General features: G+C 36.0%; 1 protein-coding gene across 42 annotated transcripts in view; it reads left to right on the top strand.

The window, feature by feature from the left end:
* The window catches only part of dysf (dysferlin, limb girdle muscular dystrophy 2B (autosomal recessive)), a 156,801-nt gene extending 145,545 nt beyond the window's left edge, over positions 1-11,256 (top strand). For 39 of the 42 annotated variants that reach the window (XM_073906788.1, XM_073906791.1, XM_073906792.1 and 36 more), the window contains 5 exons: positions 2,974-3,073; positions 4,680-4,852; positions 6,044-6,153; positions 6,296-6,443; positions 8,384-11,256. In XM_073906788.1, coding sequence (XP_073762889.1) covers positions 2,974-3,073; positions 4,680-4,852; positions 6,044-6,153; positions 6,296-6,443; positions 8,384-8,443 — 591 coding nt within the window. In that variant the 3' untranslated portion in view covers positions 8,444-11,256. 42 annotated transcript variants of the gene reach the window in all.
* The last annotated feature ends 4,068 nt before the right edge of the window (positions 11,257-15,324 follow it).

Below are 15,324 nucleotides of genomic sequence, written 5' to 3'. Positions count from 1 at the left end.
TTTTACCTAACTTTTACTTCTTTACGTTACTGGAGTAAGAAAACGGTAAAGACATCTATTAGTCTACATATTTAATTGTGTTTGTTAAGAGGAAAGATTTGTTTCCAAACTATTTCTAAAATCAGTTCTAATTTCCAGCAAATGAATAAATGAACAATAATAAGGAAGTGTGGTCAAAAAACTGAGTTATAACCAAACACACGTCCTATTCTTATGCCCTATATGGTGACACATTTGTCTCCAAAACCGAAGAGGTGGACAGATCTAAACTTGTTTTTATTATAGCAAATATACATATGCACATAATATATAAAACTGCTAGGAATAATAACGTTGTACAAATGCACTTTGTGCTGGACTTTAGACCAGCCTTTAGTTGGTCAGTGGCGCAGTCTATTTCAGTTCCTCAAAATAGCAACGTGCCAACAATGCGCCTTAACACACCTCCTTTTTATACCAGAACTCCTACGAGTCCACAAAGTGGCGCAAATGAATTTGCTTGTTAAACAACGGGGCGCAAAACGTAAAAATGAGGGTTTTGCTGTTCTGAAATTACAGGTAGTCTGAAATTAGGGTTTCGCTAGTCTTTGGCCTTATTGAGACTGGTGTATGATAGGGCCATATATATTTTCTTTTAAGAAACATTTTAAATATTTTGGAACAGTAAACATGTCAGGCTTAATAATTAAAGTAAATCATTGACTTCTGCTGTTTTTATTAGTTTGAAAAACTACAGATTTCTCTACAACCTGAAAAGGCATCCTTGGTTATCTTTCTTTGAATAAAAGTAAGCCACTGCACTGTTAGGGTTCATGGCATGTTTGGATGTTGGTGTTATAGCTTTTTGTTTTTCAAATGTTTTCTGAGTCAGGGTCTGACAAGTGATGTGGAAGGTTCTTTTCTGTTGGATAATGTTGCCATAAAGTAGCTAAATAAAATAGTCATAAAAAAACATGTAAAAGTACATAAACCATAAAAACGGCATAACAGAATTTTTTTGCGGTTTTAATACCTCGACTTTTCTAAACCACAGTAAACCTTGAAACCTCTTATCGTCCCATGCCCACATGCCTACATGTGATTATTCAATTTGTATGTCTGATAGCTGCTAGTCTCCCAGAAAATTACTGGCTTGCTTGGTTTGGGAGTTGTGGAGCTGCGCATCGATGGATTAGCTCTTCAGTGTTTTGGTCTTCCAGCAGTGAAAATTAAACCACACTGAACTGAACTTCAACTTTGAAAACTGGACTGATGCAGTTTTAATTTACTAGAGTTTTTACGTTAAGACACAATCTACATTGTAAAAGTGCTGAAGAAATAAAGAGGAATTGAATTTAAAAAAAAAACATAAAATACTGTTTATTTCATTTCAACTGTAATTACAGTTGAAGTCAGAATTGTTAACCTTGCTTTTATTTTTTTTGTCCTTTTTTTAAATATTTTCCAAATGATGTTTGACAGAGCAAGGAAATATTCACAGTTTGAGTGATAATATTTTTTTCTTTTGGAGAAAGTATTATTTGTTTTATTTTGGCTAGAATAAAATTAGTTTTTACATTTTTAAAGACCTTTTTAAGTTCAATATTATTAGCCCCTTTAAGCTATTTATTTTTTCGATAGTCTACAGAACAAACCACTGTTATACAATAACTTGCCTAATTACCTTAACCTGCCTATTTAACCTAATTAATCTAGTTAAGCTTTTTGATGTCACTTTAAGCTGTATAGAAGTGTCTTGAAAAATATCTAGCAAATTATTAGACTTTTTCATCATGACAAAAATAAAATAAATCAGTTATTAGAGATGAGTTATTAAAACTGCTATGTTTAGAAGTGTGTTGAAAAAAAACATTAAACAATAAAAAACAAACAGGGGGACCTAATAATTCTGACTTCAACTGTAAGTGCATTGTAAAAATACCTTAGGAATAATGTGTATAATGTTGGGTTATTAAGGTACATGTATATTTTGTACAGGTTTTGTTTTAATTTATTAAAGTTTTTATTTTTATTTTTTTATTGTTTTTCTTCTTTTTTTCTTTTTGATTAAATGTAATTCCATTTTGTTTTAAATGGTAGGGATAAAAATAATCATTGTTTAAATATTTCTGTAATTTTTTTTTTTTAATCTGTAAAAGCTTAATAAACAGATAAAAAAGTCGTAACACTTTATTTTGATAGTCAATTTTAGCATTAGTAGACTGTCTGCTTAATTTCTGTTGATACTGCTCCTTCAACAAACATTTAACTGACTATAAGAAACTTTGCAAGTACATGTCAACTAACCCTAACCCCAACCCTAATCACAACCTAACAGTCTACATATAATTTAATGAGAATTAGTTGGCATGTAACTTAAATTCAACAAACAGACCAACAAAATAAAGTGTGACCCAAAAAGTTTATCAATTTCCAACTAATGGCACATTTAAAAATGGCCAGTGAAATTTAAAGACACTCAGCACTTTATCATGCTACAGAAAAAACAAAAAACAAAAAAAAAATCTGTGCTCTCATTGAAATAAAAAAAACTTGTTTTCATTGGGAAAAATGCTTTATGGAGAAACCTTGAATAATACTCAGTAAACTACTTCAAAGGTTTTTATTTTTTATTTCTAAACGAAAAAGGTCAAAAACGCGTCAGTGGACATGTGACCTTACACTTCCAGTGGACATATGCCCTTACACTTGGGTTTCTATTATAAAACAGTGCTTCAATGAATCAGCCAGATTAACCTTGCACATTAGATGTCAGAAAAAGTCATATAAATATAAAAGTAATGAGCCTAAAACTTTTAGAAAATTACCAAAGATAACTGGTAAATAATTTCACCTTTACACTTATCATGGTTACAGTAGCACAAATGAAACAAACGTCTACACTTTCATCAGAAAAATTGCTACAGTAATTAATAAGTAGGTAGTTCTTCTGTCTGAACCTCTATCAATCACACCATGTTTCCTTCTCTCCAGGAGCACTTTTGGAGTCTGGATAAAGTTGAAACGAAGCTTCCTCCTAAACTTACTATCCAGATTTGGGACAATGACAAGTTCTCCTTTGATGATTTCCTCGGTAAGACCAAAAAGCCACTCGTCATCCCTCATGTCAGATCACTCCTCAGCCTCCTCCTCAGCTCAGCGAATTCAGCCGTGTTAACCTTGCGCAGCACCACAAAGCCCTTCTGCGTATTTTTCAGCCTTGACATGACAGAAGAAAAGTACTGTGTGGGACTGGACCACACTGATAGGACCATGTGTGTGGTTTATTGTTTTGAACCTATAGCTCTGCTGTCTGTATGGACATGAGCGCAGATGAAGTTTTTTTTTTGGTGATGGCTACCTCCGTAACCTGTGTGAGGTTGTGAAGTGTGACCGTCAGCATAAATGAGCTTAACAACCTTAACGCAAATACATCATTCAGACCACACGAGACCCCTATAACGTCTTTACTGCTGATATTATTATTATCAGCTGAACCTGATTTCCAGCATGTCAGCACAAACTGCAAGAAAAATGAGTTATGGGCTGACTCTTTAAAGACCTCTATAAAATACTCTGATCTATGAACATTCGTGAAATAATTAGCATCTGACCACGATGTGAAAACCTCAAAGAAATAACAGACTGCCAGAAGCGGAGGCTGAAGGACAAACTTTTTTTTGGACTGACCGTATGGGAAATGATTGGAAAAATTTAGGTTGCTTGCTGACTTTTGCTTCTATCCTGTTATGCTTATTTTACATTGATGATGTTTATTTACATTTACATTTACATTTAGTCATTTAGCAGACGCTTTTATCCAAAGCGACTTACAAATGAGGACAAGGAAGCAATTTACACAACTAAGAGCAACAATGAATAAGTGCTATATGCAAGTTTCAGGTCTGTAAAGTCTAAGAAGGGAAGTATTAGTAGTATTAGTATTTTTTTTTTTTGTTTTTTTTTTTTGGGTACAGTTAGTGTGATATTCAGAGAGGCAATTGCAGATTAGGAAGTGAAGTGGAGACTAAATAGTTGAGTTTTTAGTCGTTTCTTGAAAGTAGCGAGTGACTCTGCTGTTCTGATGCAGGTAGGGAGTTCATTCCACCAACTGGGCAGATTGAGCGTGAGCATTCGCCAAAGTGATTTCTTCCCTCTTTGGGATGGAACCACGAGGCGACGTTCATTCACAGAACGCAAGTTTCTGGAGCGCACATAGATCTGCAGAAGTAAGAGCAGATAAGAAGGAGCAAGGCCAGAAGTCACTTTGTAGGCAAACATCAGAGCTTTAAATTTGATGCGAGCAGCAACTGGCAGCCAGTGCAAACAGACTAGCAGCGGAGTGACATGTGCTCGTTTAGGTTCATTGAAGACCATTCGTGCTGCTGCATTCTGGAGCAGTTGAAGAGGCTTGATAGAGTTAGCTGGAAGCCCAGCTAGTAGAGAGTTGCAGTAATCCAGTTTGGAGAGAACAAGAGCTTGAACAAGGAGTTGAGCTGCATGTTCAGATAAGAAGGGTCGGATCTTTCTGATGTTATAGAGTGCGAATCTGCACGATCGAGCAGATCGATTTACAGATGAGATATGAATGTAAAGACACTTTTACTTAATATACAGTCTTGGGTGAACATTAAATATTCCACTGTTGTATTTGTTGTATTCGCCATGCGTGACATAAATATTCTGAATCTCTTTCTCAGGCTCTTTGGAGATGGATCTGAACCACATGCTGAGTCCTGCGAAGTCTCCAGAGAAGTGTGGTCTTGAGATGCTCACTCAGTCCCAGGACAAACTGGTCTCTTTGTTTGAGCAGAAAACGGTGAAAGGCTGGTGGCCGTGTGTCTGTGACAAAGAAGACAAGAAGATACTTGCTGTAAGAGTTACACACAGACCAAAGTTATAGTTGTTTACTTTTTAATGACTGATTGCCAGTTTGGCTATGTTCACACTGCAGCCAAATGTGGCCCGAATCAGATTTTTTTTGCCCACATGTGACTCAGGCAATGACAGTGTGAACAGCCCAAACCGCATGGAATCTCATATTTTCAGGTCAGATATGTGCCACTTTCATATGTAGTCTTAAATCAGACACAGATCTGATGTTTTGCAATGCGAGTGTAAATGGTTATGTCGGAGTGTAAATGGTTATGATGTTTTACACAATCATTGCGTGACATGCGTCATCATTCTGTGCTTGAAACATCATCTACTCCTCAGGAGCATAGTAGAATAGCACACATGGCAATTCCTTTACCACAGAAAGTTGGTTGTTCATTTTGAAAAAGATTTTGGAAGCAAAACTGGTGTTTTTAACGACTAAGGCACAAGTCGATCGCGAAGCTGAAGAGCGTTGTGCGTGTTGCGGATAGGGAATCCGTGTGCAAAGGTTGGGAGAACTTTCTCTCAGAGAAAAAAGAGCAGTAATTGTAATTATTAATTGTCAGTGCGCTTGTAAACTACAGTATTTCTTACAATTTTTACAGTATTTCTGGCAAAATTTACAATCGCATTGTAAATTAACTATTACACCTGTGCTGTAGTTTTACTTTTTACAGTATTACTGGCAACCAAAATTGGCAGCAATACTGTACATTTTACAGCATTTTTTTAACAGTAAGAAAAATAGACAATGTAATAACATAATTTTTTAATCACTCTATTATCTCATGAAAACTGAATTTAAACAAACAGCCTATCATTCACTGCAGTGTTTCATTCCTGAATAAATGAGCAAATATTTTGTATCAATGGTTTGATGAAGACTTGCTTTGTTTTCAAATTATTATATCAGTTTGAACAAGTCATTTGAATGAACTATTCAGTTAATCCTTCATTGAGACCTACTGGTAGTTTTAAGTTCATATTTATTTTTCTGTGCCATGCTTAAACCAGTCAGGCTACCAACAACAACAAAAAACACACTGAGAAAAAATATTCTTGAATTATTGTAATCAAAGAAATTCTAAAATATATTTGGAGATTCATTGTTTTATTATTATCACACACCACTAATTACAGTACACATTTTCCAGCTATCAGCTTGTCTCTCTCTTTCGTGACTCAGGGAAAGGTGGAGATGTCTCTGGAAATAGTCTGTGAACAGGAGCAGGATGAGAGGCCTGCAGGACTCGGCCGAGATGAGCCCAACATGAATCCCCATCTAGAGGAGCCTCAGTAAGCGAAAAACCCATCACCCACAATTCCTCTCCAATAACAGCTTTCAGTATTAACCTTTTTATTGGCCCTCAGCTCAATGTGGGGCTGCAGAATTTAATATAAAGTTTCTAATATAGTGCTTATTTCGGTCTTTCTCTAGGCGTCCCGAGACATCATTCTTATGGTTCTCGTCCCCATATAAGACGTTTAGGTTCATTGTGTGGAGGAGGTTTAAGTGGCTTATTCTGGGCCTCTTTATACTCTTTTTCATTATTCTCTTCCTTGGAGTATTTCTCTACGCCTTCCCTGTGAGTATCTCTGTCTGTATATATGTGTGTGTGTCTGCCTACAAGCTCATGGTAGTAATTGTGTCGATTAAAGAAGAGGATTGAAGTGTAAATAGTGGTTTCTATGATCATGAAGTGTTTGATCAGAGACGTGTGTGTCTGATCGCAGTTCAGAAACTTGTGGCTTGTGTTTTTTAGTAATGCACACGCTGAAGACTCATGCACATGCTGTGCAAACAATCCTGTGTTACGAACATCTATTAGTCAAAACCATGTTCACATTTAACTAAGGATCTTATGTACAATTTTAACATACAATACAAATTAAACAAAATTATTCGCATATGTTACAATTAAAAGTACTTATGTTAATTATTAATATTATTCATATCAAGTAAATGATGTAAAGGCGACAAAAAAGGGTTACTTAAAAACTAGATGGATCTATTATTTCAGAGTATCAGAATGTTTCTCAAATCAATAAACAAGTATATTAATATTTTGATTAATTAGAACAAAACTTAAGATGTAAAACATATTCATTGTTTCCCACGCTTTACGTGAGTGCATCACCAAGGTATATTAACGGCCTCCCAAGTATATTTGATGACAGTTTTTTATTTTTATTTTTTTTACCAATACTATCATCCTTTTACAACTTTTTCATATCCTCAAAAGATAACCAATCATTCACATTTGATCAACCAGTGAAAAGTCTTCTCTCGCCCCATTTTGTTCTGCTCATTGTGTGCAATCAACATCTGCAAGAACATGCTCTAAAGGGACCCAATGAGATGCACTCTATGTAGATGTAATTTATATCTCATTTGCTGTATAAGTTAATCATTTGATGACGTTGATATATTAAATATTTTATACGTATCTGAAATGCTTTGGCAATACTGTTCTAAATGTCAAGCCAATAAAGTAGCCCGAAGAGAGAGATGTGCAGATGGCTCCTAAATAGCATAAAAATAAGAGAAATAGTGGATTTTTGTTTTATTGTAACAAATTGAAAAGCAACTGTGTATAACAGTGTCATAATAAATAAAAGTTTTGTTAAAAATCACATTAATTTTTGTGTCACATGTAGTTAACGATTTATGTGCAGTGGGTAAAGGATGTGTTTTAATCCGGCAAACACTGCATGTTTATTTCATACCTGTGGGAAGCAGTGATATTTCTGCCTATAAAAATAAAAAGTATAATATATTTAGTTGTGCATAAATGTACATATATTATATTATATTATATTATATTATATTATATTATATTATATTATATTATATTATATTATATTGAATTATATTATATTAATTATATTATATTATATTATATTATATTATATTATATTATATTATTTGTATTATATTATATTATTTGTATTATATTATATTATTTGTATTATATTATATTATATTATATTATATTATATTATATTATATTATATTATAGATCAGATCAGATCAGATTAGGGGTGAGTAATTATTTGCATATGTTTATTTCTAAATTAATTAATTTAAAAAATAATATTTACTACTAATATACAATAGCACTTTTTCCTTGCATAACAAAATAATAATTATTATTATTAAAAAAAGATTTGTTAGATGATTCTAACAGTCATTTTCAACACTGATACCATATAGTTTCAAGACCAAGCATACTGTAGTAGACTGATTTCTGAAGCAACATGCAACACTAAAGAAAAATACCTGAAAAAAAGTTTTTCCTTAACAGAAATAAATACATAGCAAAATGTTAAAAGAAAAAGCAATGTAATCACAGTCACAAAAAACTGGCTGTTTTTACTGCAGTATATTTGTTGTGGAATAAATTCAGTTTGAATGTGCACGTTGTTGCAATTAGACATTGAGTATAATTTAGCAGCATACTTTAAAAATGCATGAATACAAATATGTTAAATGTTTTTCTATAATCAACTATTGTCATTTTTACAGAACTATGCTGCTATGAAGATGGTTGGACCCTTCAGTGGACTAGGAAAGGGAACACAGTGAGACTTTAAAGGAAACAAAGACATAAACTTTCAACTCCAACACCAACCACACCAAAAAAATTCATCCACACATATACAGTACTGCAGAGATCTGCCTTGCTCATGCATATGTACAAGCCAAAAGAGAAATCTGAAGACTGTTTTGAAGTCCTGTGTGCCTTTCTGTGTGCATTATATCCTGTTCTACTCCTCCTACACTATATGCATGAAAGTTGCATAATGTCAGTCTGTTTTTGTACATGTATTGCATACAGAGCTCCATGACCTGGTCCTGAACTCTCGCATATTCTACTTACACTTTCATCTCCCGGCCTGTTTAATCCTTTTTCATGTCTCCTTGTAAAACAGACTTCTTTCTTCACAGCCAGATGCGTCTTTCTTCTTCCTTCACGCAGAGAGAGAGGGAGACAGAGCCTCCCATCCATTCGTTCCTCTCCTTTTTCAACAGCGCTGGATCTTTAGGTTAAACCCTGATTTGTACTGTTAGGCTGTAAGGTCCGAGACAGACTGGTTATTAGCTGAAACCCTGCTGTCAACCAGCCCGCCTCTCTGATTACTATCACACTTGCTTATTTTTGCTTTAGCGAAATCCCCAGTAAATCGATTTTGGGTCAACTTTAGGTTGGCAACGTGTTTGAATCTGTGTGTGTGTGTGTTTGTGTGTGTGTGTGTGTGTGTGTGTGTGTGTGTGTGTGTGTGTGTGTGTGTGTGTGTGTGTGTGTGTGTGTGTGTGTGTGTGTGTGTGTGTGTGTGTGTGTTTGTGTGTGTGTGTGTGTGTGTGTGTGTGTGTGTGTGTGTGTGTGTGTGTGTGTGTGTGTGTGTGTGTGTGTGTGTGTGTGTGTGTGTGGGGGAATGCGGGCTGCGAACAAGAGCAAGAGATAAAAGGGTTGTTTATTTGTGTGAACGTTGCGCTCACGCTCCTTTGTGCATTTTTGTACTTGACTTTGTAAAGTATGTGCAGGCGCATCTGGAAGAGGTTGCCAGACTTCTAAACATGCCTGTGTAAGAGCTGTTAAAATACACAAATTGCTTGTTTTCTCTCTGTGACCAGGTCATGAGCTCTTCTCCTTCCTAGTTACTAAATTTGAAATCGGTCACACATACTGTAGGCCACGTTCACTCAGCAGCAGAATATATAGTGACAGTAGGGCTGCACGATTTGGAGGAGAAAAAAAAATCTAATTTAAATTTTTCTGATCAAAATTGCAATTTGCGATTTAAAATGTGATTTATTACTATTTATTGAATGAGCTGCAGGTTTGATGTGGTGGTTTTAACCAACCCAGGCTCATTCTGATTTAGATTGTGTTACATTGAGCAGGGTAATGTGCATACGAGCTGTTTAAAACGATGTGGTTGTTATCGTTTCATGCTCTTTGCAGTGCAATTTTTGGCATGAAGCACAGATTAGTGTTCTTGAAATAAAACAGAGAAAGGAGGAATGAAGGAGTTTCCGGCAACTGTCACTGTGTTGCTATGGTTACTGCTAATGTTTGAGGGAAGCGCATTATTAGTGCATGATAAGTGCATTTATATCAAAACTGACTGCAATTATCTGTGCATTAAATGATTTTAATCATCAGTCACAATCAAGAATTTCGACACACCATGGAATAAGAGCCATTGATAGTTCTTTGTTGCTGTTGTTACATTATTTGACAGTTTTCAACTGTTTCTAAAGATTTGCTTTTTCTTATTTTTTAAGTTTCATCTTCCAACCAAATTTCAGTTAGGTGTTCCACCTTGTTGACATGATTCATTTTAAGAAGCAGTAGAAAAACAAACACTGGTACTCTTCTCACAGAGTAATTTTATTAATGCGTTTGCTTTTAATTGCTTATTTTACTTCTTTATAGCTAGATCTGACAACACTAAGGAGTCGAGATAAACCTTGTAATTTATTCTTTGCACCAAGCATATAGGGAAAAAGACTTTAATAGGCTTTGATAGGTCATTGACAACTAGTTTTTCAGTTCTATACAAATTATAATTATAATCACTTGCATTTTCAAAAGTCAATTCAGTTGTTGAATGTAATTGTTACTCCTGTAAATTACTTAACATGATTATAGTGCTAAAATGCTACTAATATTTACTATAGCTGCAGTGTGTACGTGGCCACAGACAGTATTTGAACTGCTATATGAACAGTATATTTCAAGACACCATTGGGGATCTGTTAAGGCAACTCTCTGGAGCGCACATTACATTTATCTGATGTCAAGGGCCATATATGAGCAGGAAATGTCAAGAAACCTGGGTTAATCCAACCTAATCTGCAGGATTTCCAAAAGTGTTTACATTACATTTTTTTAAAATGAGGGCAAAAAAAGACAAAAGGGACTTCACAGTAAAGAGAAGGCATTCCTATGGCTTAATAGTTCTATTAAGTTTGTATTGTTATCAGATCAGTGCATGAATCTGCTGTATCACTGGAAAATGAGTTAAAGAAAACATGACAGCCTTGCATTTAAATAAAAAACTGATGGATCTCTTGCCAAATATTGTACAGTATAAATCTAAAGAACTGGATTTATGAAAAAATCTCCACTGGTAATGCTGAGTATCTGTGAAAAATTGTCATTCATATATACTGTAGATTTGCAGTAAGTCTCATAATGTGACAATCAAGATGAATATTTGTGAAGTTAAGCATATTTTGCCTTACTGTATTACTGTAATGACGCACGTTGTCTAATTGCCTTAAAGCTTCTGCTCTGATCTCTGATCAATTCACTGTGTTAAATTGACTGTATCTCCTCGTGAGCACTGTGTAATATGCTATGGACAAATATATGCTTATATATATTCCAATCTGTATATTTTTTTATCTTTTCATTTCAATTCAGGTGAATAGAAGTCTAAACTACAAAACCACGCTGCCTTTATTTGATTTGTCTTTTTTTTGCACCAGATCCATGGACCACCATATGTGCAGATTTAACCTTTTAAAGCCAAACCACAACAGACTGGTCAGACTGTTTGACTTGAGAGCAAATGAGAAGCACCCCAGCGCCCCAGCCAGAGATTCCTGGAGCCAAAGGCAGCTTACTCTCGCATTTCTACCAGCTGTTCTGTGAAGTGAGTGATTGAAAAAAAACATGGTATATTTTTGATACAGTAGCCCAATGTTCTGATCTCAGAAACTTCTCTTTCATGGGTAGTGTTACCACTTGACAGTGCAGGGAGGAAATTTGGCGAGTGCACTTTTGAAGGAACAGTATGTCTCACTTTTCATGTAATCTGGTTGCACTTTAGACATACTGTAGTATCTGTACATGCAAGTCATAACTGCGTGACACCTTGTTTTTTATGTGCTAAATGCCTAAATGGGGCCCAGGATACAGATACTTCTGTTTTATTGGATTTGTCAGAAACTCATCTTATAGCAGCAGATCTTTTTTTGTGAGATGAAGATGGCATGGTTTTAAACCTCTTACACATTTTATGAGCATTTCATAAGTTCTCTACCGTTGTGATGTTCTGTCACAAAATATGTCAAATAAAAATGTTTTAAAAAGACTAATGAGAACAGTAAGCACACTAAAATATTTTTATTAATTTATTCATTCATTATGAATTATGAATTCATTATGCTTAGTCACTTTATTAATCTGGGGTCGCCACAGCGGAATGAACCGCCAACTTATCCAGCATACGTTTTACGCAGCAGATGCCCTTTCAGCTGCAACCCATCTCTGGGAAACATCCATACACACTCATTCACACTCATACACTAGAGACAATTTAGCTTACCCAATTTCCCTGTACCACATGTCTTTGGACTGTGGGGGAAACCGAAGCACCCGGAGGAAACCCACGCGAATGCTGGAAGAACATACAAACTCCACAAAGAACCAGTAACCTTCTTGCTGTGAGGCGACAGCACTACCTACTGTGCCACCGCAACACCCATTATTATTTATTTTTATGACAAAAAAAGACTCAAGAGAACCAAACCGCAAGATTGGACAGATACAAACCGTAAAAAAGCTTTTGTAGGAGACAAACAAGAAGCACTGGTACACTAATTTAAACTGGCAGTTAATTACAAAGTTTTTGTAGCATAATATGTACAACACCAACCAGACAGTATATCACTTTAAACTATTAAAAATGTTAATAAACGTCACTTTTTTTAAACTTTTCAAAGTTAAAAGTTGTTGGAAGACAAATCGAGGTTAAACAGAGATCAAGATCAATGCAATTCCAAAGCATAAATAAATGGGGGAAATTAAAATTAAATAAAACATGAATCACAAAATAAGGAAAACTCTTCTATTAAACTGCAAGATAAGTGAAATTGGTTCTCTGACCTGTGCATGAACTAATGAAGTCTGCAAAATGTTTGACTGTAACTTTGTTTTAACAGTCTTCTAGTGTTTCTTTTTTTTTTTCTTAATTGCTGCCGCATTTCTCCATCTTACTCTATTTCTGCACTTGGGTCCGTGTAGATAACAGTCACGTGAATGTCGGGCTTGGTTTGGGTGTGTTTTTTTAGTCTGGGTGAACTTCCTGTGCTCTCTGACCGCCGTCCGCATCCAGCATGGGTGAGCGGCAGCAGCCAGACCCCTGTCATCACTTACATTCTCTCCTTTGTTTTGAGGAAGTATTAGATGTCACCAGCTGAGGGATTCCTATAAATTGCAAGTTTGACAATTAAAATGACACTGATATCACTGATACTGTACATACAGCGACCATATGGTCAAAATGATTGCCTCCCATGGAAAATTTGAATAAAGACCAACGCTTTTTCCCTTTATTCTTATTATGTTTCATAAAAAATTATACACTCACCGGCCACATTATTAGGTACACTTTACTAGTTGCAGGTTGGACCCCTCTTTGCTTTCATCTTCATAGCATAGATTCAACAAGGTACTGGAAATATTCCTTTGAGATTTTGGTCCATATTGATATGTTAGCATCATGCAGTTGATGAAGATTTGTCAGCTGCACATCCATGATGTGAATCTCCCATTCCAACACATCCCAAAGGTGCTCTATTGGATTGAGATCTGGTGAGTGTGGAGGCCATTTGAGTACAGTGAACTCGCTGTCATGTTCAAGAAACCAGTCTGAGATGATTTGCTGTTATCCTAATGGAAGTAGCCATTAGAAGATGGGTATACTGTGGTCATAAAGTGATGGACATGGTCAGCAATCGGGCCAAAGTGTGCCAGGAAAATATCCCCCTCATTATTACACCACCATCACCAGCCTGAACCATTGCAACAAGGCAGGATAGATCCATGCTTTCATGTTGTTGATGCCAAATTCTGACCCCACCATCCGAATGTCTTCTGCTGCTGTAGTTCATCCGCCACAAGGTTGGATGTGTTGTGTGTTCAGAGATGCTCTTCTGCAGACCTCGGTTGTGGTTATTTGAGTTACTGTTGCCTTTCTATCAGCTTGAACCAGTCTGGCCATTCTCCTCTGCCCTCGGGCACTAGCAAGGCATTTGTGCCCACAGAACTGCCACTTACTGAATATTTTCTCTTTTTCGTACCTTTCTCTGTAAACCCATATGGTTGTGCCTGAAAATCCCAGTAGATCAGCAGTTTCTGAAATGCTCAGACCAGTCCATCTGGCACCAACAAACATGCCACGTTCAAAGTCACTTATTCACAGCAAGAAAGTCGCTGGTTCGAGTCTTGTCTGGGCTAGTTGGTATTTCTGTGTGGAGTTTCCACTCCGGTTTTCCCCACAGTCCAAAGACATGCGCTATAGGTAAATTGGGTAAACAAAAATTGGACGTAATGAGTGTTGGTGTGAATGTACTTTAGTAGTGTGCTTTCCAGTACTCAGTTGTTGCTGGAAAGGTATCCACAAAGTAAAACATATTCCACTGTGGCGGACCCTGATAAATAAGGGACTAACCCGAAGGAAAAAAATTGGGGGGAGGGAAATCATCATAAAAACAAAAGCATTTTAAAAATTTGGCCAAAATTCTTGGCACCCCTAAATGTTCTTAGGAGTGAAATATCCCTAACGTTCAAAGGATATCAGGAGGACCAGTAAAAGCCATGGCTCTCTGTTTTACATTAGTATAAATATGACATTCATAGGCCAAATTCTGCTACTCATTCATCACAGTAAGTAAAAGCAAGCTAGCCTATGCTATAATTCTCATCTTCAAAGTTTGATCCTCAACAATGACAATGATCCCCCAAAAAACATAAATTGACAAAATGTTTGACATGGTCATTACACTGCTCTGTTATTAGGCTTTATAGAAGACACTCAGAATCTTTATTTGGGGAAATGGATGTTGCAAAATGTAAAATTAAAAAGGGTAAAAGGAATATTCTTCTATTGTCAGTTGTTTAACGTATAGGTTTGTACATTTTGAAAGGACAAATAATACAATTAAAATTTCACATCTTTCTTTGCTTATGTTTGTCAAGAGTGCCAATACTTTTGACCAAGATATATTAGACAAGCTTTTTGAGGAAAGAGTAGATTTTGTGTTTTGACCTTTCTAATAGGTTTTACTCTGTTTGAGGCAAAGCCGTGACTTGTTCCCCACATGGATCATTGGGCTTAACAGAACTTATTTTTAATGTTTCTTGAGTGAGAACATGGAAAAATCCAGACAGTCGACATCAGAAAAGCCTTCCCTATAAAACCACATCTGCATTGACTGCTCTGACCTTGCCAGAATGGCCCCCAGCCGCTATCTCACGTCTGTAGAGCAAATCCATTAATGGATTATTAACAGCACAACTATGGGAACATCATGGGTGCTTAAGAAATGGATGATTTGGACGCGGGTTCTCCATAATTAGCCATCTTTGGATTTGCATTTGTTGCATGTTTATTCTCGGCCTTTATGGCAGCTAACTGCATAATGGTCTCTCTAAGTGGCCTCTTAAAGCG

Source organism: Danio rerio, chromosome 7, assembly GCF_049306965.1.
Source record: "Danio rerio strain Tuebingen ecotype United States chromosome 7, GRCz12tu, whole genome shotgun sequence".
Lineage (NCBI taxonomy): Eukaryota > Metazoa > Chordata > Actinopteri > Cypriniformes > Danionidae > Danio > Danio rerio.
Note: the sequence above shows the minus strand (reverse complement) of the source record. Positions and strands in the feature narration are given on the sequence as shown.